General features: G+C 42.6%; 1 protein-coding gene across 1 annotated transcript in view; it reads right to left on the bottom strand.

The window, feature by feature from the left end:
* LOC115129141 (AF4/FMR2 family member 2-like) overlaps positions 1-24618 on the bottom strand; it is a 358350-nt gene that overhangs the window by 160205 nt on the left and 173527 nt on the right. The window contains exon 5 of the mRNA XM_065018489.1: positions 20509-20553. Within this exon, the coding sequence (XP_064874561.1) occupies positions 20509-20553 (45 nt within the window). The remainder of the gene's footprint in view (positions 1-20508; positions 20554-24618) is intronic.

The following is a 24618-nucleotide window of genomic DNA, read 5'->3' as shown; positions in this document are numbered from 1 at the left end:
TTAGGTTGGAGTCATTAAAACTTGTTTTTCAACCACTCCACACATGTTTTGTTAACCAACTATAGTTTTGCTTTGTGCATACTTTGTGCATGACACTAGTAATGTTTCTAACAATTGTTTACAGGCAGATTATTTCACTTATCATTCACCGTATCACAATTCCAGTGGGTCAGACGTTTACATACACTAAGTTGACTGTGCCTTAAAACAGCTTGGAAAATTCCAGAAAATAATGTCTTTAGAAGCTTCTGATAGGCTAATTGACATTATTTTAGTTAATTGGAGGTGTACCTGTGGCCTACCTTCAAGGCCTACATTCAAACTCAGTGCCTCTTGCTTGACATCAAGGGAAAATCAAAGAAAATCAGCCAAGACCTCAGAAAAAAATTGTAGACCTCCACAAGTCTGGTTCATCCTTGAGAGCAATTTCCAAATGCCTGAACGTACCACGTTCATCTGTGCAAACAATAGTACGCAAGTATAAACACCATTGGACCACGCAGCCGTCATACCGCTCAGGAAGGAGACGCGTTCTGTCTCCTAGAGATGAACATACTTTGGTGCGAAAAGTGCAAATCAATCCCAGAACAACAGCAAAGGACCTTGTGAAGATGCTGGAGGAAACAGGTACAAAAGTATCTATATCCACAGTAAAACAAGTCCTATATCGACAAAACCTGAAAGGCCGCTCAGCAAGGAAGAAGCCGCTGCTCCAAAACCTCCATAAAAAAGCCCAACTGCGGTTTGCAACTGCACATGGGGACAAAGATCATACTTTTTGGAGAAATGTCCTCTGGTCTGATGAAACAAAAACAGAACTGTTTGGCCATAATGACCATCGTTATGTTTGGAGGAAAAAGAGGGAGGCTTGCAAGCCGAAGAACACCATCCCAAACGTGAAGCACGGGGGTAGCAGCATCATGTTGTCGGGGTGCTTTTCTGCAGGAGGGACTGGTGCACTTCACAAAATAGATGGCATGGAAAATTATGTGAATATATTGAAGCAACATCTCAAGACATCAGTCAGGAAGTTAAAGCTTAGTCGCAAATGGGTTTTCCATATGGACAATGACCCCAAGCACACTTCCAAAGTTGTGGCAAAATTGCTTAAGGACAACAAAGTCAAGGTATTGTAGAAGCCATCACAAAGCCCTGACCTCAATCCTATAGAAAATTTGTGGGCAGAACAAAAAAAGCATGTGTGAGCAAGGAGGCCTAAAAACCTGACTCAGTTACACCAGCTCTGTGAGGAGGAACGGGCCAAAATTCACCCAACTTATTGTGGAAAGCTTGTGGAAGGCTACCCGAAACGTTAGACCCAAGTTAAACAATTTAAAGGCAATGTTACCAAGTACTAATTGAGTGTATGTAAACTTCTGACCCACTGGGAATGTGATGAAAGAAATAAAAGCTGAAGTAAATCATTCTTTCTACTATTATTCTGACATTTCACATTCTTAAAATAAAGTGGTGATCCTAAGTGACCTAAAACAGGAAATTTTTACTAAGATTAAATGTCAGGAATTGTGAAAAACTGAGTTTAAATGTATTTGGTTAACGTGTATGCATATGAATGAGCATGCACCAGATCACAGCTTGACTCACACTGCACACACACATTAGTTGAGCTTGCTCCTCATTTATCCATTACAGTCAATACTCTCTCTCTCTCTCTCTCTCTCTCTCACACACAATACTTAAATGATCATTATCAACCCGATTGAGGTCTATTTCGAACTTCGGACGGTTAATGAAAATAACCCCCTCTGGCTTTATTCACCTGAAGTGTCAGACTGAGCTTGATGCCTAATAGAGATACTCACATTTCAGAGTAGCACAATGTGGCAATGAAATCTACTGAGCTAGTAGCACAATGTGGCAATGAAATCTAATGATCTAGAGTAGCACAATGTGGCAATTACATCTAATGATCTAGAGTAGCACACTGTGGCAATGAAATCTAATGATCTAGAGTAGCACAGTATGGCAATGATATCTACTGATCTAGAGTAGCACAATGTGGCAATTACATCTAATGATCTAGAGTAGCACACTGTGGCAATGAAATCTACTGATCTAGAGTAGCACAGTATGGCAATGATATCTACTGATCTAGAGTAGCACAATGTGGCAATGACATCTAATGATCTAGAGTAGCACACTGTGGCAATGAAATCTACTGATCTAGAGTAGCACAGTATGGCAATGATATCTACTGATCTAGAGTAGCACAATGTGGCAATTACATCTAATGATCTAGAGTAGCACACTGTGGCAATGAAATCTACTGATCTAGAGTAGCACAGTATGGCAATGATATCTACTGATCTAGAGTAGCACAATGTGGCAATTACATCTAATGATCTAGAGTAGCACACTGTGGCAATGAAATCTAATGATCTAGAGTAGCACAGTATGGCAATGATATCTACTGATCTAGAGTAGCACAATGTGGCAATTACATCTAATGATCTAGAGTAGCACACTGTGGCAATGAAATCTAATGATCTAGAGTAGCACAGTATGGCAATGATATCTACTGATCTAGAGTAGCACAATGTGGCAATTACATCTAATGATCTAGAGTAGCACACTGTGGCAATGAAATCTACTGATCTAGAGTAGCACAATGTGGCAATGAAATCAAATGATCTAGAGTAGCACAATGTGGCAATTACATCTAATGATCTAGAGTAGCACAATGTGGCAATGAAATCAAATGATATAGAGTAGCACAATGTGGCAATTACATCTAATGATCTAGAGTAGCACAATGTGGCAATTACATCTAATGATCTAGAGTAGCACAATGTGGCAATTACATCTAATGATCTAGAGTAGCACACTGTGGCAATTACATCTAATGATCTAGAGTAGCACAATGTGGCAATGAAATCTAATGATCTAGAGTAGCACAATGTGGCAATGAAATCAAATGATATAGAGTAGCACAATGTGGCAATGAAATCAAATGATATAGAGTAGCACAATGTGGCAATTACATCTAATGATCTAGAGTAGCACAATGTGGCAATTACATCTAATGATCTAGAGTAGCACAATGTGGCTAATCTAATTACCTAGAGAAGCAAATTAAAACCATGTACTTGGATATCCCCATGCAGATCCAAACAACGTAAATGACTGGTTCTCACTGTGTGTCTGAACGTGTTTGTCAGAGTAGAAGTTATCAACTTTGTAGCTCAGTCGCGCTTGTCGCACGAGGGTAGTGGGTTTGATTCCTGGGACCACCAAACGTAAATGTCTGCACACATGACAATTGTAAGTCGTTTGGATAAAAGTGTCTGTTAAATGGCGTATATATAATATACATGATCAAACCAACTATCAATGTCTAGAAGTCAACAACATTCTTGGCTTATGATATTACAATCTTACATACTTTGGTATTCCACTAAATTCCTTTTAACCTTATTTCCTCCCCAAGAACACCAATATTATTGCCTTCTGGGAAACACACACAAGCCATTCATTTGTGTGAGATGCAGTGAGGCAGCAGGTAGCTGGCTGTACCCTCGCAAGGCTTTGAGTTGCAAATTAAATGTATTAAAAGCAGCCGAGCATGGCTCCCAAACCAAACAGGGCTATCCAAACACAGTGAAACAAGGATAACCAACTGTTTAGTCTTGCACCCCTGTGACGGCAGGACAGACCGATGGTTAAAACCTGTGTGTTTAAATAAATACACACTGGAATAATATTCTAAACTGACCATCTCCTGAAACTCTTCGGTCTAGGGATGAATTGTTTTGATTATTTCTTGAAATCTCTGAGGGATATTCAATCACACTAAGGGTCTGGGTTATCGTCCTGTGGTGTTATAAAGTATGTGCTGTATCCGACAGTATAGTATGAACAATTGTCTCTCATGTAATAGGGTTTCACAGATCAACTGCTCCTATCGATGCACTTAGACAGACACGTTACAGGATTACGATGTACTGTTGAACTGACAGCCTCAGAGATGAAGAAGCATATGGACATCATCTGTTATCTATCCATCACAAGTCTTTTCTCTCTCTCTCTCTCTCTCTCTCTACCTTTCTCTACCTTTCTCTCTCTCTCTACCTCTCTCTCTCTCTCTCTCTCTCTCTCTCTACCTCTCTCTACCTTTCTCTCTCTCTCTCTACCTCTCTCTCTCTCTCTCTCTCTCCTCTCTCTCTACCTTTCTCTCTCTCTCTCTACCTCTCTCTCTCTCTCTCTCTCTCTACCTTTCTCTCTCTCTCTCTACCTCTCTCTACCTCTCTCTACCTTTCTCTCTCTCTCTCTACCTCTCTCTCTCTCTCTCTCTCTCTACCTTTCTCTACCTTTCTCTCTCTCTCTCTCTCTCTCTCTCTCTCTCCTCTCTCTACCTTTCTCTCTCTCTCTCTACCTTTCTCTCTCTCTCTCTACCTCTCTCTCTCTCTCTCTCTACCTTTCTCTACCTTTCTCTCTCTCTCTCTCTCTCTTTCTCTCTCTCTCTCTACCTCTCTCTCTCTCTCTCTCTCTCTACCTCTCTCTACCTTTCTCTCTCTCTCTCTACCTCTCTCTCCCTCTCTACCTCTCTCTCTCTCTCTCTCTCTCTACCTCTCTCTACCTTTCTCTCTCTCTCTCTACCTCTCTCTCCCTCTCCCTGGGCTGGCAAGAGGATAACGAGCGTAGAGCAGAGCCAGGAAGGGCAGAAGTGGAGAGATAGATGAGGTACCGGGCCTGTGATACTGCCACCTCGGAGGTTAGTGGATTCGGTTATTTCAGCCACACCCATTACCGACAGGTGTATTAAATCGAGCACACTGCCATGCAATCTGCATAGAACATTAGCAGTAGAATGGCCCGTAGTGAAGAGCCCAGTGACTTTCAGCGTGGCACCTTCATGGGATGCCACCTTTCCAACAAGTCAGTTTGTCAAATTTCTGCCCTGCTAGTGCTACCCAGGTCAACTATAAGTGCTGTTATTGAGAAGTGGAAATGTCTAGGAACAACAACAGCTCAGCCGTGAAGTAGTAGACCAGACACGCTCACAGAACGGGACTGCCGAGTGCTGAAGCATGTAGCGTGTGAAAATCGACTGTCGTTGTTGTAATACTCACTACCGAGTTCCAAACAGCCTCTGGAAAAAACGTCAGCACAAGAACACGACAGCATACAATGACATTCTAGACGATTCTGTGCTTCCAACTTTGTGGCAACAGTTTGGGGAAGGCCCTTTGTTTTTCAGCATGACAATGCCCCTGTGCACAAAGTGAGGTCCATACAGAAATGGATTGTTGAGACCGGTGTGGGAGAACTTGACTGGCCTGCACAGCGCCCTGACCTCAACCTTATCGACTGCGAGCCAGGCCTAATTGCCCAATGTCAGTGCCCGACCTCACTAATGCTCTTGTGGCTGAATGGAAGCAAGTCCCCGCAGCAATGTTTGGCTCCTCCCCCCTCCAAGTGTTGCTCATCTTCCCCATTATCCTTTGGGCACTTATACCTGTGTTCTCTGTTTGTCTGTGGCCAGTTCGTCAAGTCAACCAGCATTTTGTCTCAGCTCCTGCTTTTCCACAGTCTCTCTTTTCTCACTCTCCTGGTTTTGACCCTTGCCTGTCCTGACTCTGAGTCCGCCTGCCTGACCACTCTGCCTGCTCCTGACCCTAAGTCTGCCTGCCGTCCTGTGCCTTTACCCCACTACTCTGGATTATCGACCTCTGCCTGTCTTGATCTGTCGTTTGCCTGCCTGTTGCTGTAATAAACATTGTTACTTCAACACAGTCTGCATTTGGTTCTTACTTGAAACGTGATAAGTGAAAAGCCTTCCCAGAAGAGTGGAGGCTATTATAGCAGCAAAGGGGGGACCAACTCCATGCCCATGATTTCAGGATGAGATGTTCGACGAGCAGGTATCCACATCCATGTTTTAAATGTTTGCCACATTTCTTCCAACAAAAGTATTTGCTGGTAAATCATTAACATTAAATGATTAACATGACTGTAAAAAAATATATAATAAGCTCAGCAAAAAAATAAACCTTTTTGTTTTCAGGACTCTGTCTTTCAAAGATAATTCGTAAAAATCCAAATAACTTCACAGACACTAAGAGTCCATTCTACTGACTCTGAAAAACACCAAAAGAAAGATGCCCAGGGTCCCTGCTCATCTGCATGAACGTGCCTTAAAATGTCGCAAGGAGGCATGAGGACTGCAGATGTGGCCAGGGAAATAAATTGCAATGAGACACCTAAGACAGTGCTACAGGGAGACAGGACGGACAGCTGATCGTCCTCGCAGTGGCAGACCACGTGTAACAACACCTGCACAGGATCAGTACATCCGAACATCACACCTGCGGGACAGGTACAGGATGGCAACAACAACTGCCCGAGTTACACTAGGAATGCACAATCCCTCCATCAGTGCTCAGACTGTCTGCAATAGGCTGAGAGAGGCTGGACTGAGGGCTTGTTGGCCTGTTGTAAGGCAGGTCCTCACCAGACATCACCGGCAACAATGTCGTCTATGGGCACAAACCCACTGTCTCTGGACCAGACAGGACTGGCAAAAAGTGCTCTTCACTGACGAGTTGTGGTTTTGTCTCACCAGGGGTGATAGTCAAATTCACTTTTATCGTCAAAGGAATGAGCGTTACACCAAGGCCTGTACTCTGGAGCGGGTTCGATTTGGAGGTGGAGGGTCTGGGGAGGTGTGTCACAGCATCATCAGACTGAGCTTGTTGTCATTGCAGACAATCTCAACGCTGTGCGTTACAGGGAAGACATTCTCCTCCCTCATGTGGTACCCTTCCTGTAGGCTCATCCTGACATGACCCTCCAGCATGACAACGCCACCAGCCATACTGCTCGTTCTGTGCGTGGTTTCCTGCAAAACTGACAGGAATGTCAGTGCTCTGTCATGGCCAGCGAAGAGCCCAGATCTCAATCCTATTGAGCACGTCTGGGACCTGTTAGATCTGAAGGTGATGTTGAGGGCCATTCCCCCCAGATATGTCTCCCCAGAAATGGTGGAAGAGTGGGGTAACATCTCACAGCAAAAACTGGCAAATCTGGTGCAGTCCATGAGGAGGAGATGCCCTGCAGTACTTAATGCAGCTGGTGGCCACACCAGATACTGACTGTTACTTTTGATTTTGAACCCCCCCCCTTTGTTCAGGTACACATTATTCCATTTCTGTTAGTCACATGTCTGTGGAACTTGTTCAGTTTGTGTCTCAGTTGTTGAATCTTGTTATGTTCATACAAATATTTACACATGTTAAGTTTTCTGAAAATAAACACAGTTGACAGTGAGAGGACATTTCTTTTTTTGCTGAGTTTACTTCAAATCAAATCAAAATAGATGTAAATTGTATTTGTCAAATGCTTCGTAAACCACAGGTGTAAACTAACAGTGAAATTATTACTGATGTGTCCTTCCCAAGTTTCCAACCCTAATCGAGCAAAAATCTAGAGGAGGGTAGCTCTCCAGGAACAGGGTTGGAGAGCCCTGGTTCAAGCTATCTCTGACAGATGAGGGGGAAAACTATAATTGGATATTGATGTCTTCAGTTGATATTAGAGTGTACTGTACACTACAAGCCATAAAATAATCTGATCTATAGACAGTGGTCACAGTAAAGGACCCAGGCTGTCACAACAACAGTTTACAAGGCAACATGGCTGAGAGAGAGAGAGAGAGAGAGAGAGAGAGAGAGAAGGCGGGTAGCAGCCGATTCATAGTGGCAGACTATGTCACGCAGGGAGAAGTACCAGTCATTATTCAAGCTAGGCCTGTTGTGTGTGTGTGTGGCCGCGGTGCTAGCAGGACATGCTCTCTAAATAGAACATCTACAGGAGACAAGAATGGCCATCTCGTGAGCTGGTTAATGAATACATCTATCCCTCGGCTGTGACTTTTGCTGTTGATCTATTTTAACACTCATACATAGGGTTAGACGATATGGCCAAAATATAATATATAAGTGATTTTAATAGGCTTTCTCCAATCTGACGGTTGAATTTTCAACCAAACTTAGGTTGTCCAATTTGTTTAACTTTTCATTTCCTTAGCACTGTATAAAAGTACCTTTATAGACAATGTTGTAAAAATCCATAACGGTATGTGGATCAATACCAGTATACCGGTATTCACAATATATATCGCCCAGCCCTACTCATACATGGAAGAACAGATCTGGAGCCATTCTATTGAAAACAATGGTAACCCAGTACATTGAGTTGTCCCTGTTACTATGTGTCGTGTCTTTACTATCATTAAATTGAAGACTTATAGTTTATATCAAAGATTCTCTGTAATTAGTATTACGCGATTAACTGATTAATCATGTAACTGTAATTAACTAGGAAGTCGGGGGAACCAAGGAAAAATAATCAGATTACAAAGTTATCATTTCCTAAAATAACTTTTCAGATATTTTATCTGATCAATTAGTCTTCGAATAAATGAATTATTTACTTTACCTCACGTTAGTCTCATTCCAAACGTTGTAAATTGTTGGTTATCTGCACGAACCCAGTCTTCACTATGAGTCATCCATACATCAATTGTCTTAAATCATTTATTTATTACTAACTAAGTAATTCACAGAAATGTATAAACAAACAAACAAGGTAAATGTGGTTACAAGAAATGATAGGGGAATGTGCCCTAGTGGGCTAAACCGGCATCGCGGCTTGTTAGACAAAAGGGGAAGTGGGGGGTCAACTGAGATGAGACACTACAAAGTTGATAATTATAACAATTGAAATGCTAATCCTTTGCACATGAACGCTCACTCATTTGGGAACAATTGCAATCAATATATATATTTACGCTCAGTGTGTCGTCTTGATCGCTGTTGAAAAGTTTCTGATTCTGTTGGAGAGTTTCGTCCTCTCTCTCTCTCTCTCTCTCTCTCTCTCTCTGTCTTGGTTAGAGGGGATAGTTCAGAGTGACATGCATTAATTTGATAGAATGGATGTTTCGGCGGTTGTTGTTCTTCTCAATGATACCGAATTCCTAGCTGCAGACTAGTAATTAATATCAAAGACTTGTTCTTATTCTGTCTGTATTTTTAGTCTAAGAGTTTAAGCACGTGGTATGGTTAAAAGATTCAGCAATGGTCTACAACCTTTGTCCTGTCCTAATGGAGAAAAACATGGTCTGGTGATAGTTGGGTTTTATTCGGAATTGCAGAAAAGGGGCTGTCCCAGGATGTCTGACCCTAACTGGCCTCAGGGGCGGTCCTCAGGGGCGGTCCTCTGATTTAGTTCAAATCAAAAGGGAATTGTATTTTGCTTCATTAAACAGTCAAAAATCATACTACACAATTTTACAAACAGTATCCTACTCACTCATTTATCTTATACAACAAATATATGTAAACCTCATATCTGAGGCTATTATATAAACAGCGTTATGGTAATGTGGCCACACCGTCTCCCATGAGCTTCCCCAAGTTGTAACAAAGGAACCTGTTTGTAGCTGGATTCTTCATCGATCTTTTATACTTTCTCCGGAACATGAAATTTGTTCGTACCTCAAGTTCTGTGAGGTAGAAGAAATTCCTTTGTGCTCTATGAAAATTGGGGACCCACGCTGCAGGCCCCGGACTGGGCACTCTCGCTGCGGGCCCCGGACTGGGCACCCTCGCTGCGGGCCCCGGACTGGGGACCCTCGTTGCGGGCCCCGGACTGGGGACCCTCGTTGCGGGCCCCGGACTGGGAATCCTCGTTGCGGGCCCGGTCTGTGGATCCTCACTGATGGGAGGAGACGTATAGACAGCCTGGTGCGTGGGGCTGCCACAGGGCCCACCAGGCTGGGGAGACATACAGGAGGCCTGGTTCTGGGAGCAGGCACAGGATGAAGCGGGCTGTGGGGGAGCACTGGAGATCTGGTGCTTATCCCTGGCACTGCTCTTCCAGGCTGTATGCCCACTTTAGCCCGGCACCTCCCGAGCGCAGGCGCAGGTCGAACCGGGCTGTGGGGGAGCACTGGAGATCTGGTGCTTAACATGTGCACCTCTCCTTTTGGCTGCATGCCCACTTTAGCCCGGCACGTGCGGGGAGCTGGAACAGGCTGCACTGGGTTCTCCTGGCGAACTGGAGATACCGTGCGTAGAGCTGGCACAGGATAACCCGGGCCGAAGAGACGCACAGGAGACCAGGAGCGCTGAGCCGGCACAATCCCTCCTGGCTGAATTCCAACTCGCAAGGCAACTGCGGGGAGCTTGCAGAGAGCGCACCGGGCTATGAGAGCACACTGGAGACACACAGCACAGAGCCGCATAACCTGGTGCCTGACTAGTCACCCTCTCCCCACGGTAAGCACGGGGAGTTGGCTCAGGTCTATAACCTGACTCCGTCAATTTCCCCATGTGCCTCCCCCCAAAAATGTTTGGGGCCACCTCTCGTGGCTGCTTCGCTGACTTGCCTCCTCATATCGCCGCCGTTCCTCCTTCACTGCCTTAATCTCCTCCCTTGGACGGCGAAACTCCCCAGCCTGCCTCCAACCTCTCTCTCTCCTACAAACTCAGCTTTGCCAAAGGCGATCGTGTGAGGCGTGTTATTTATTTTAGAAGGCATTGTAAAGGGGTGTGAATACTTTCTAAAGGAACTGTAGAAAGGGTTGAGGATTTACCAAATGCTAAAGGACTTATAATAAGGGTTACCTGGAGAAAGTCGGACCTCTCTGAAATGAAAATGGATGGCCATTTTCTTTAATAAAAAGTAGGCCTATGGCATACACTCTCATATCCCCTCAATTTGAGTCTTGGATTTAATTTAATTTAACATCCCTTCACTGACATAGAAGTAGGCTATATAAAGAGTGCATGGTGGGTGGAGGAATTGACTGACAATATGTATGTATGGATATATCAGCCTATAGGATCATTTATTCTGTCAAACAGGTAGGCCTACCTCTTATTTGTCAATTAAACTTCTTAGGGCTGCAATCCCGTTAACGGGGTGATATGACAACAGCCAGTGAAAGTGCAGGGCGCCAAAATCAAAACAACAGAAATATCATAATTAAAATTCCTCAAACATCTTATATTTTATACTGTTTTAAAGTTAATCTTGTTGTTAATCCCACCACAGTGTCCAATTTCAAATAGGCTTTACAGCAAAAGCACCACAAACGATTATGTTAGATCATCACCAAGCCACAGAAAAACACAGCCAATTTCCAGCCAAAGAGAGGAGTCAAAAAAAGCACAAATAGAGATAAAATTAATCACTTACCTTTGATGATCTTCATCAGATGACTCATAGGACTTCATGTTACACAATACATGTATATTTTGTTTGATAAAGTTCATATTTATATAAAAAACTCTGAGTTTACATTGGCGCGTTACATTCACTAGTTCCAAAAACATAGAGTGATTTTGCATAGCCACATCGATTCAACAGAAATTATCATCATAAATGTAGATGATAATACAAGTTATACACATGGAATTACAGATATACCTCTCCTTAATGCAACCGCTGTGTCGGAAGTCTAAAAAACTTTACGGAAAAAGCAAACCATGCAATAATCTGAGACAGAAAAATCATCAAATTAGCCGCCATGTTGGAGTCAACAGAAACCAGAAATCACATTCTTCCAAAAGTTATATTACAGTTCGAAGAAACAGTATAGAATCAATCACTAGGATGTTTTTATCATAAATCTTCAATAAAATTCCAACCGGAGAATTCCTTTGTGTCTAGAGGAGCAACGCGATATCATGTGGAATGCGCATGACCAGGAAATGGCTCTCTGCCAGTAACCTGACTCATTCAGCTCTTATTCAGTCCCACAACACAGTAGAAGCCTCATTCATCAATTTTCTAAAGACGGTTGACATCTAGTGGAAGCCCTAGGAAGTAAAACGTCATTCATATCCCAATGTGAAATCAATAGGGCCTGGGTTGAATATATACCAACCTCAGATTTCTCACTTCCTGTTTGGATTTCTTCTCAGGTTTTTGCCTGCCATATGAGTTCTGTTATACTCACAAACATCATTCAAACAGTTTTAGAAACTTCAGAGTGTTGTCTATACAATACTAATAATACTATGCATATATTAGCAACTGAGACTGAGGAGCAAGCCATTTACTCTGGGCACCTTTCATCCAAGCTACTCAATACTGCCCCTGCAGCCACAAGAAGTTTTAAATAGGAAGAAATAAGATCCAACACAAAGCCCTGTTGTTGTTGTTAGTAAAGTCAAAATAAAATTAAGACGGTTGAAATTAATTATGCCTATTGTCAGCAACATGAGCTGCCTATTTCTGATTGTTTGTGCCGCAGCTGCTGCTTCAAGTTTGGTATTTGGTATTTATTAGGATCCCCATTAGCCGCTGCAAACGCTTTGGCTACTCTTCCTGGGGTCGACATGAAACATGACATAATACATAGTACAGAACATTATTAGTCAAGGACTGAAATACATACATTTAAAACGTCACACATAGCTTACATATCAGTACATGCACACAACATCTACAGGGCCTTCGGCAAGTATTCAGGCCCCTTGACCTTTTCCACAATTTGTTACATTACAGCCTTATTCTAATATTGACTAAATAGCTTTTTCCCTCATCAATCTACACACAATACCCCATAATGACAAATCAATTTTTGCCAATTTTTTTATTTAAATATCACATTTACATTTACATGTAGTTACATACATACAAACAGTCTGAAGTTTACATACACATTAGCCAAATACATTTAAACTCAGTTTTTCCACAATTTCTGACATTTAATCAGAGTAAACATACCCTGTCTTAGGTCAGTTAGGATCACCACTTTATTTTAAGAATGTGAAATGTCAGAATAATAGTAGAGAGAATGATTTATTTCAGCTTTTATTTATTTCATCACATTCCCAGTGGGTCAGAAGTTTACATACACTCAAATAGTATTTGGTAGCATTGCCTTTAAATTGTTTAACTTGGTTCTAACGTTTCGGGTAGCCTTCCACAAGCTTCCCACAATAAGTTGGGTGAATTTCGGCCCATTTCTAGTGACAGAGCTGGTGTAACTGAGTCAGTTTTTTAGGCCTCCTTGCTCGCACATGCTTTTTCAGTTCTGCCCACACATTTTCTATGGGATTGAGGTCAGGGCTTTGTGATGGCCACTCCAATACCTTGACTTTGTTGTCCTTAAGCCATTTTGCCACAACTTTGGAAGCATGTTTGGGGTCATTGTCCATTTGGAAGACTCATTTTGGACCAAGCTTTAACTTCATGACTGATGTCTTGAGATGTTGCTTCAATATATCCACATAATTTTCCACCCTCATGATGCCATCTATTTTGTGAAGTGCACCAGTCACTACTACAGCAAGGCACCCCCACAACATGATGCTGCCACCCCCATGCTTCACGGTTGGGATGGTGTTCTTTGGCTTGCAAGCCTCCCCCTTTTTCATCCAAACATAATGATGGTCATCATGGCCAAACAGTTCAGACCAGAGGACATTTCTCCAAAAAGTATGATCTTTGTCCCCATGTGCAGTTGCAAAACGCAGTCAGGCTTTTTTATGGCGGTTTTGGAGCAGTGGCTTCTTCCTTGCTGAGCGTCCTTTCAGGTTATGCCAATATAGGACTCGTTTAACTGTGGATATAGCTCCTTTGGACATGTTTCCTCCAGCATCTTCACAAGGTCCTTTGCTGCTGTTCAGGGATTGATTTGCACTTTTTGCACCAAAGTACGTTAATTTCTAGGAGACAGAATGCATCTCCTTCCTGAGCGGTATGATGGTTGCGTGGTCCCATGGTGTTTATACTTGCATACTACTGTTTGTACAGATGAATGTGGTACCTTCAGGCATTTGAAATTGTCTCTCAAGGATGAACCAGACTTGTGGAGGTCTACAAGATTTTTCTGAGGTCTTAGCTGATTTCTTTTGATTTTCCCATGATGTCAAGCAAAGAGGCACTGAGTTTGAAGGTAGGCCTTGAAATACATCCACACGTACACCTCCAATTGACTTAAATTATGTCAATTAGCCTATCAGAAGCTTCTAAAGCCATGGCATCATTTTCTAGAAATGTTCAAGCTATTTAAAGGCACAGTCAACTTAGTGTATGTAAACTTCTGACCCACTGGAATTGTGATACAGTGAATTATACGTGAAATAATCTGTCTGTAAACAATTGTTGGAAACATTTAAGTGCATGTAAACTTCCGACTTCAACTGTATGTATTCAGACCCTATACTCAGTACTTTGATGAAGCACCTTCTCTGCAGATCCTCTCAAGCTCTGTCAGGTTGGATGGAGAGCGTTGCTGCACAGCTTTTTTCAGCTATTTCACAGCTAGTCTGTCCAGAGATGTTTGATCGGGTTCATGTCTGGGCTCTGGCTGGGCCACTCAAAGACATTCAGAGACTTGTCCCGAAGTCACTCTTGTGTTGTCTTGGCTGTGTGCTTTGAGTCGTCCTGTTGGAAGGTGAACCTTCGCACCAGTATGAGGTCCTGAGTGCTCTGGAGCAGGTTTTCGTCAAGGATCTCTCTGTACTTTGCTCCATTAATATTTGCCTCGATCCTGACTACTCTCCCATCCCTGCCGCTGAAAAACATCCCCACAGCATCATGCTGCCACCACCATGCTTCACCTTAGTGATTGTGTCAGGTTTCCTCCAGGCGTGACGCTTGGCATTCAGGCCAAAGAGTTCAATCTTGGTTTCTTCAGACCAGAGATTCTTGTTTCTCATGGTGTGAGAGTCCTTTAGGTAAACTCTAAACAGGCTGTCAGGTAGGTGAATTTTGCTGAGGAGTGGCTTCTCTCTGGCCAATCTACCATAAAGGCCAGATTTGTGGAGTGCTGCACAGATTGCTGTCCTTCTGGAAGGTTCGCACATCTCCACAGATGATTCCTGGAGTTCTGTTTGGGTTCATGGTCACCTCTCTGACCAAGGCCTTTCTCCCCCGATTGCTCAGTTTGGCTGGGCGGCCAGCTCTACGAAAAGTCTTGGTGGTTCTAAACCTCTTTCATTTAAGAATGATGGAGGCTACTGTGTTCTTTGGGACCTTCAATGCTGCATACATTTTTTGGTACCCTCCCCCAGACCTGTGCCACGACACAATCCTGTCTCAGAGCTCTACAGACAATTCCTTCAACCTAATGGCTTGGTTTCAGCTCTGTGGGACCTTATAGAGACAGGTGTGTGCATTTCCAAATCATGTCCAATAAATTGTATTTACCACATGTGGATTCCAATCATGTTGTAGAAACATCTCAAGGATGATCAATTAAAACAGGATGCACCTGAGCTCAATTTCAAGTCTCACAGCAAAGGGTTACTTATGTAAATAATACATTTTAAAACCTTTCTAAAAACCTGTTTTCACTATGTCGTTGTGTGTAGATTGATGAGTAAAAATGTGTATTTAGTCTATTTTAGAATAAGGCTGTAACATAACAAAATGTGGAAAAGGGGAAGGGGTCTGAATACTTTCTGAATGCACTGTATATCAATCTTGAAGAGGATTATCTATCTTGGATGCAGTTTGAATGGACTTGATGAAGAGAGAGAAAGACTGCAAGAGAGTGCTCACAAAGCAAATGTGCTAAACTCAGGGCTGAGTGTCTGCAGGTTTTTGCTCCACCCTTGTACTTGATTGATGAAATAAGGTCAGTAATTAGTAAGGAACTCCCCACACCTGGTTGTCAAGGTCTTAAAAAACAAAAACCTGCAGAGACTAGGCTCTCCATGGAATGAGTTTGACACCCCTGATTTAAAGCAGCGATATTCGAGTGATAGACTTTTAAAACTCTGCAGCTACAATTTAAAAAAAAAATCTTTACAATTAGAAAATGATCTCCAGATAAATTAGAAGCACATTCAGTCCTTATAATACTGTAGCATATGCTGCAGCAAATGTAGGCCTACCTGACAGAAAGAAAAAAGTTACCATGATGAGATGATAGGTCTACATGCATTGTGAACTGCACTCCATACTGAGATTGGATGTCTGTCCCCAACCTGAGCGTTGATGATTGATCACACAGAGAGCAGAGAGAAGGCCTTAGAGAAGCCAGATTTAGACATTGCAAATCATTTAACAGTTCCATTTCACGCCATGCAGTTCATAAAAATATTTTGTTTTATAATTGACCACTTTCTCTTATTTATCCCGGGAAAGAGGAGTGGGTTTGGGTGGGAAATCCCGTTAAATCTTAGTAACCCGGTTCAACCTTAAGTCACAGGGAATAGAGATGCTGGGAGGGCTTTAGTGCAGGGTTATAACAGGGAGTTTGGGATACTCACTGATACGCTTGTATGGCTGAGGAGGCTGGGGTGTGTTTGGTACCTGCCAATGAAGCATCACTATGGCGACTGACTTCCAGTCATAAACCAGTGCAGCCTCTCCATCGCCTCTGGCAAAAGTAGTACTGTAGAAACCTCAAGCAAAACCAGTAGAGGACTATGAACTTCCCCCGAACGAGCGACCGAGCGGCTGAGTTATGTGAACCTGTCAAATATAGAACCCTCTGGGAGGGTGATGATGTAAAATAACAGTTGCCGGGCAACCGGCAATATGGCCATCAGGTGAAGTGATTTAAAGCGAAAAACTCCCAAGAACCGGACAGGCAGAGCAAGCAGAGCAAGGAGGTTGGAAAGGACAGGCAGAGCACTGAATGTATGCTAGCAGGGTAGTCCATATCTCCAATCAGATTTTTTGATAGCGATGTTGTGTTTTTATAAGTGGATGAAATGGTCTAATTTAGAGATGGATCTAAATGTGCGTAATGGATACCTGGATGGGGGAGGGTCATGTCATTTCAATTTCAGTCAAGTGGAGGGTTTAGTATTTTTTTAATGTTTTTTATCTCATCCAGGGGAGGGTCATGCAATTTGCAATTAATGAAATGTCTATATTGCTCAGTGTTTTAGAATTATTTGCTTATTAGGCTATATATTGATGTGTGCCCGATACTGTCCCTCATCTCTGATTCTCTGCTGGGCATGCAATAAAAAGTGTGCCTAAAGGTTATTTAGTGTGGTCTCAATCAAATGATACATAGACTATAGGCTACGAAGTGCATGCTCGGAGAAGGCTATTTAGTGTGGTCTCAATCAAATGATACATAGACTATAGGCTACGAAGTGCATGCTCGGAGAAGGCTATTTAGTGTGGTCTCAATCAAATGATACATAGACTATAGGCTACGAAGTGCATGCTCGGAGAAGGCTATTTAGTGTGGTCTCAATCAAATGATACATAGACTATAGGCTACGAAGTGCATGCTCGGAGAAGGCTATTTAGTGTGGTCTCAATCAAATGATACATAGACTATAGGCTACGAAGTGCATGCTCGGAGAAGGCTATTTAGTGTGGTCTCAATCAAATGATACATAGACTATAGGCTACGAAGTGCATGCTCGGAGAAGGCTATTTAGTGTGGTCTCAATCAAATGATACATAGACTATAGGCTACGAAGTGCATGCTCGGAGAAGGCTATTTAGTGTGGTCTCAATCAAATGATACATAGACTATACGCTACGAAGTGCATGCTCGGAGAAGGCTATTTAGTGTGGTCTCAATCAAATGATACATAGACTAGGCTACGAAGTGCATGCTCGGAGAAGGCTATTTAGTGTGGTCTCAATCAAATGATACATAGACTATAGGCTACGAAGTGCATGCTCGAAGAAGGCTATTTAGTGTGGTCTCAATCAAATGATACATAGACTATAGGCTACGAAGTGCATGCTCGGAGAAGGCTATTTAGTGTGGTCTCAATCAAATGATACATAGACTATACGCTACGAAGTGCATGCTCGGAGAAGGCTATTTAGTGTGGTCTCAATCAAATGATACATAGACTAGGCTACGAAGTGCATGCTCGGAGAAGGCTATTTAGTGTGGTCTCAATCAAATGATACATAGACTATACGCTACGAAGTGCATGCTCGGAGAAGGCTATTTAGTGTGGTCTCAATCAAATGATACATAGACTATAGGCTACGAAGTGCATGCTCGGAGAAGGCTATTTAGTGTGGTCTCAATCAAATGATACATAGGCTATAGGCTACGAAGTGCATGCTCGGAGAAGGCTATTTAGTGTGGTCTCAATCAAATGATACATAGGCTATAGGCTACGAAGTGCATGCTCGGAGAAGCACAGAGCAACATTATATTTCTAAGATAGCTGCTGGGATGGTGTAATTTCAACTAGGCTGCATTACACACTGTAATGTATATTCCAACCATGAGCCCCAGCCTGCTCTGCCCTAGCTGATTAAAAACATTTGTATGTGATGCCTAACCAATGGCTTTGCTGTGTAGGCCTCACATTAAGAAAGATTTGAGTTACGTCCATTGTGGTGCTGAAACTGCTTCACTATAAGTCTTTGTGCGAGGTATTGATGGGGGCGGCAGGCAGCCTAGTGGTTAGAGCGTTGGGCCAGTAACCGAAAGGTTAGTGGATTGAATCCCGGAGCTGACAAGGTAAAAATCTGTCGTTCCGCCACTGAACAAGGCAGTTAACCCACTGTTCCTAGGCCGTCATTGTAAAAAATAATTTGATCTTAAAAATTATAATAATTGAGGTGGTGAAGGTGCCAAACTGCCTGTTCAAGCAGTTGGCACATAGTTTGGACACTGATCTGTACAAGACATGCAACCAGAGGTCTCTTCAAAGTCCCCAGGTCCAGAACAGAGTCTGGGAAATGTAGAGTATTTAATTGATCCATGACTGCATGGAACTCTCTGCCACCCCAGATAACTCAAACTGGCAATACAAACAATATAAGATAACACCTTAATGCTCAAAGGGGACTGTGAATATACTCAGCCATTTGATATATCTTGTGTTGTAATTCCCACTGTATTAGACCTTCGGAAAGTATTCAGACCGCTTGAAGCACACAGCCAAGACCAGGAGTGGCTTCTGGACAAGTCTCTTAATGTCCTTGAGTGGCACAGCCAGATCCCGGACTTGAACCTGATCAAATATCTCTGGGGGATATGGGAGAAGAATGGGAGAAACTATGTGCCAAGGTTGTATGCAAGAAGGCTCAAGGCTGTAATCACTGCCAAAGGTGCTTCAACAAATTACTGAGTAAAGGGTCTGAATACATTATTTGATATTTCAGTTTTATATATTTTTTTAATGAGCAAAAATGGTTAAAAACCTGTTGTCTTTGTCATTATGGGGTATTTTGGGTAGATTGATGTGGAAAACATGCACTGTATATACCTTCCTAATATTGAGTTGCACCCCCTTTTGCCCTCAGAACAACCTAAATGTGTCTTGCCCATTTCCCCTCTGAATGACACACATACATAATCCATGTCTCAACTATCTCAAGGCTTACAAATCCTTATTTAACCTCCTTCCCTTCATCTACACTAATTGAAGTGGATTTAACAAGTGACATCAATAAGGGATCTTAGCTTTCACCTGGATTCACCTGGGCAGTCAGTCTATGTCATGGAAAGAGCAGGTGTTCCTAATGTTTTGTACACTCAGTGTAGATGTCCTAACCTACCTATTTCAGGAAATAAATGAAATGTAGTATTAGCCTTATATTTAGCTAATGAATGATGGACTATGCATAAGCTTCTAACTTATAGCCTCTGTCTCTTGCTCAATACACCTGGCCTCTCTCTTTAAAAAACGCTCCTTTGCTCTTGGAGTCCAAGGACTGAGTTTGGGAAACGTTGTCATAGTGCCTTTATCCTATATATATATAGCCTATCATTAGGCTTATATTTATGTGCTTTGTATACTTTAAAATGACACTTCCTGGTAGAAAAGTGATTTATTCTCGGAATGGAACATTTATAAAATACCGGGAAAATATTCAACCTTACTGTGGCCTGTCACTCTGGGAACTCACCTGTATGTCACTCTTCATCTACACTCTTAGAAAAGAAGGTGCTATGTAGAACCTGAAAGGTAGAACCAGGTAGAACCATTCTGGGTTTTACAAAGAACAAAAACGGATTATCCTATGGGGACAACCGAAGAACTCTTTTGGAACACTTATCCGAAGAGTGTAATTACAGGTCAGATCACATGGAGTGAATCAGCACCTGCTACAAAGGTCAAAGTTCACAGAAAAGGCAGCCTATATGTTTGCATCTAAGAATACAAGAAGGAAATGTACTTTTCAGTTCACATGGACCCAGTGCCCTTTACATTCAAATTCTGTACAGGCTATTATGCACAGAATGGATTTCTAAACAAAAGAGCGCGTCTCGTCATTGAAGAAAGTCTAAGCACTTTTCACACAGCCACTTTAGAGGATCTAAATGTGCTAGCCAGCAACAACCCTTGGTGAATTTGATCAGATTCGTATTAGAACACAAGGGCCCATTATAATAGGATCACAGAAGCCTTTATTTTTTCTCTCTGCCTGGGTGGATAAGTGGCTTTGTGTGCAAACAGCATCTGAGGCGTAACCAGGTGTAATTAACAGTATCTGAGGCGTAACCAGGTGTAATTAACAGTATCTGAGGCATAATCAGGTGTAATTAACGGAGGGCAGGGAAAGGAAGTGAATCTAACTTACCCGTAGAATCTCCTCCACACAGCTGGAGTCACTGGACAGGCCGACCTGCAGACACAGAAGAAAAAGGCTGTTGTTAGACAGAGAGGAAGAAAAGGTACCAGATAGTTTCAAAGAGAGTAGCCTAAAGGTAGCCAAAATACATAATGGTAAACTAAAGACCATCTCAACTAATAGATCGTAGTCTAGCGGTTAAGAGTGTTGGGCCAGAATCCGAAAGGTCGCTGGTTCTTATCCCCGAGCTGACTAGGGTGAAACATATGTTGATGTGCTCTTGAGCAAGGCACTTAACCCTAATTTCTCCTGTAAGTTGCTCTGGATAAGAGCGTCCGCTAACTGACTAAACATGTAAAGAATAAAATAAAGAAGATAACCCCTAGAATATGTGATATATTCAGACAACACTTATTGAGTGGTATTTATTATTTAAGTGCAGAGAGGCTTATCTATTCTAGTCTAAGAGATGACTGCTAGGGGACAGATAGGCCTAGCTATTCTAGTCTGAGAGATGACTGCTAGGGGACAGATAGGCCTAGCTATTCTAGTCTGAGAGATGACTGCTAGGGGACAGATAGGCCTAGCTATTCTAGTCTGAGAGATGACTGCTAGGGGACAGATAGGCCTAGCTATTCTAGTCTGAGAGATGACTGCTAGGGGACAGATAGGCCTAGCTATTGTAGTCTGAGAGATGACTGCTAGGGGACAGATAGGCCTAGCTATTCTAGTCTGAGAGATGACTGCCAAGGGACAGATAGGCCTATCTATTGTAGTCTGAGAGATGACTGCTAGGGGACAGATAGGCCTATCTATTGTAGTCTGAGAGATGACTGATAGGGGACAGATAGGCCTAGCTATTCTAGTCTGAGAGATGACTGCCAAGGGACAGATAGGCCTATCTATTCTAGTCTGAGAGATGACTGCTAGGGGACAGATAGGCCTAGCTATTCTAGTCTGAGAGATGACTGCTAGGGGACAGATAGGCCTAGCTATTCTAGTCTGAGAGATGACTGATAGGGGACAGATAGGCCTAGATATTCTAGTCTGAGAGATGACTGCCAAGGGACAGATAGGCCTATCTATTGTAGTCTGAGAGATGACTGCTAGGGGACAGATAGGCCTATCTATTGTAGTCTGAGAGATGACTGCTAGGGGACAGATAGGCCTTTCTATTGTAGTCTGAGAGATGACTGCGAGGGGACAGATAGGCCTAACTATTCTAGTCTAAGAGATGACTGATAGGGGACAGATAGACCTAGCTATTCTAGTCTAAGAGATGACTGATAGGGGATGACATCGCTCTTAAATGCTCACAAATGGAGCATTGGTAATCAGGCCGTGCCAGCCAGCCAACAGTTATCCCTCTCTCACCGCCTCAGCCCAGACACACAGCAGACTTGGAGCGGACAAGCACTGGCCAAGACAGAGTCAGATAAATCCTAGACCTGGAACGTGCCAAGACTGGGTCAGATAAATCCTAGAACTGGAACGGGCCAGGACTGGATCAGATAAATCCTAGACCTGGAACGGGCTGTGTGTCTGTGTGTGTGTGTGTGTGTGTAGGCTACAGTATGTCCTATAGTTGATCTCTGGGCTGGCTCATTATACCATGCCACCTACAGAGCCACATGGGACCCTGGCTGACTGGCTGGCTCTCACAGTCTGCTCTGCTCTACTAGTGACATCAGTTCAACCCGGGTATGACTGGGGGCATGCTGACACTGGAAAGGTCAGTGGGTCTGAGGAGAGGGTTCGGGGTAGTGGGTAGCAGTGAGGAGTGGGGAGAAGAGTGATGGAGAGAGCAGAGCTGGGCTTTATCCACCTCAGGCTGCATGTAGCTGGGTAGCTACACACAGCAGCATCCCCCAGACACTCCCCATGCCATTTGTTGATCTGTCATGTTTTTCCACAGCCCTCCTACTGCCACTACCCCTCTCTGCCTCTATTTTACACAATGGTGTGATCTGTGTTGAAAAGCTGCTGAAGTACATGCAAGAAAACATCCACATCTATAGTTGGAAATTATATATTGTGGTTTTATGAATATGCATCTCTGCAAAGTACAAGTTCTATTTCATTCTGAGTATCAAAAAACCATGACAGAAAGCAATTATAACACAAATAACGGCAGAATGCATTGTTTAACTATTACATCAAATAGCTATTAGTAAAACTAATAATACCATCTATATTTCACTGGTATTCCTCTCAGGTGATATTAGTGCTTGACTGTTTGTGTCTGTGTGTTTATGACTGAGCCACGCTGCACAGTGCCAGTCAACGGCAGACTGAAGGCATCCTAATTCATCCCAGATCCCACAAGAGGAGATGGAGTCTGTAGGAGCTTTGTAAACAAGCCTCACATACAGACATAAACGTCCTGTTAGCTAAACCACCAGTACATTATATCCTGTTCCCATAGTAACCAACAGATGAGCTCTAATCAGAACGTTCTCTACCATTGTCCTCTGTCTAATAGAAGATACAGAGGCACAGCTTATTACAGCCACACCGGGGTTCATATCCCTGTCACCTGTGGTGAACCCCATTTAGAATCCAGGCATGACTCTCGCAGGTTCTCTACGTCTGCTTTCTTCTTCTGCCTCTGGAATGAACAGCAAATGTCAACGATATAAAGAGGCATCCCAGTTCAGTGACAAACTGTTTACACCCGCTCTGAGAGGCTTGGGCTTGTCGGGATCAAGTCAGATGTGACAGATATCTGGGTTCTTAATGCAGTGTTTATGTCATGGTTTTGATATTGGAGCTAATGGGAGTCGGCTGAGATAAAACAAAGAGCAGCAGTCACAGTGCAGCCGGCTGGCTGATATAAATTGTGGAATTTCAGATAGCATTTGACAAAGGCATTTCCAATGGGTTGAGAAGTGTGTTTACAGCCGCATTAAAGCAAGGAGTCACCTTCATTTCTCATATTCCCCCAAGTTATTTTAGAAAACGACTGGAACAGAACTATCCAGCTGAGATCTTATTTCCTCACTCAGGCAGGGTTCTCTATGTACCTGCCATTCCAGTCGGATTGAATGGGCATTGGGCTTACAAATGATTTCTCTGATATAGGCAAATTTCCCATGGGAATAAAAGCTTTGCAAGATGCCAGTGTTCCAGAATAGCATGGTCCCATGGCCAATGTAAAATACAAATGAGAAATGCTTTCAGATCTAATTCTCTAAAATTCCATGTTTAAAACCATTTGTGTGGACAGAGTATGGACTGTAAAGTGTATGCAGAATTCTGAAATCATGAGGGATCGAAAAAACACAGAGGATCCAATAGTGAATATTGAGCAGCTCAGTGTTACAACTGGTGACCACTGACAAGTTTTAATCACACTAAAGCAGTTCATTGTGTCTTTTGATGAATTTAACATGCTTCTATTCATGTGAGAAAAAAATATTCAATTTTATGTGGTATGGCAAACCAGACAAAGTTAAAAATGGCCTATTCATATCATGAACATGAGTTTGGAGGGTTAAAACGATGAAATATTAAAGCATTAAACCTCTCAGGAGTGGTTGTTGAGTCATAATGGCTGTGTTAAGATGGACCTATAAACAGTACTGTTAGGAGGTCTGAAAAAACACAATCAATCAATGCGAAATGTAATTATACTCTTAGGTAAAGTATTTATTCTTAGGGCAATCCCAGTAGAAATGGTACAAATAGAGGTTCCCTCGAAATACAAAAAATAGTATTGCAATGGACTGGGATTTATGGGTTAGTCTGCAGACATCTGAAGGGTGTAATTAAGATTAGAGGGATTGGTTGATTTGATGATGATGTACTTGGAATCCAGTATAAATATGAAGGGACTATACATGTATAGTTGTTTTAAAAAAACAAAACAAAAACAATTAAAGTAATATTATTTGATAAACTAATCTGTCTGCTAGTTTCATAGCTGATGTAAAATGCTTGGTGTTTTTCTCACAGGGAAAGAGCAGTGCATTTTAATTGGCAGATGCAGATATCACTAGAAGTGTCCCTAATCTCTCTCCAAGTCCTTTTTTTTGGCACGACACGGGAGAATGGAAAAAAAGAAGAACAAAATGGAGGAAAAAATGTCATTCACCTCGTTCTGCAAGACTGCAGAACGCT

The sequence above is a fragment of the Oncorhynchus nerka genome, linkage group LG5 (assembly GCF_034236695.1).
Source record: "Oncorhynchus nerka isolate Pitt River linkage group LG5, Oner_Uvic_2.0, whole genome shotgun sequence".
In the NCBI taxonomy this organism is placed as follows: domain Eukaryota; kingdom Metazoa; phylum Chordata; class Actinopteri; order Salmoniformes; family Salmonidae; genus Oncorhynchus; species Oncorhynchus nerka.
Note: the sequence above shows the minus strand (reverse complement) of the source record. Positions and strands in the feature narration are given on the sequence as shown.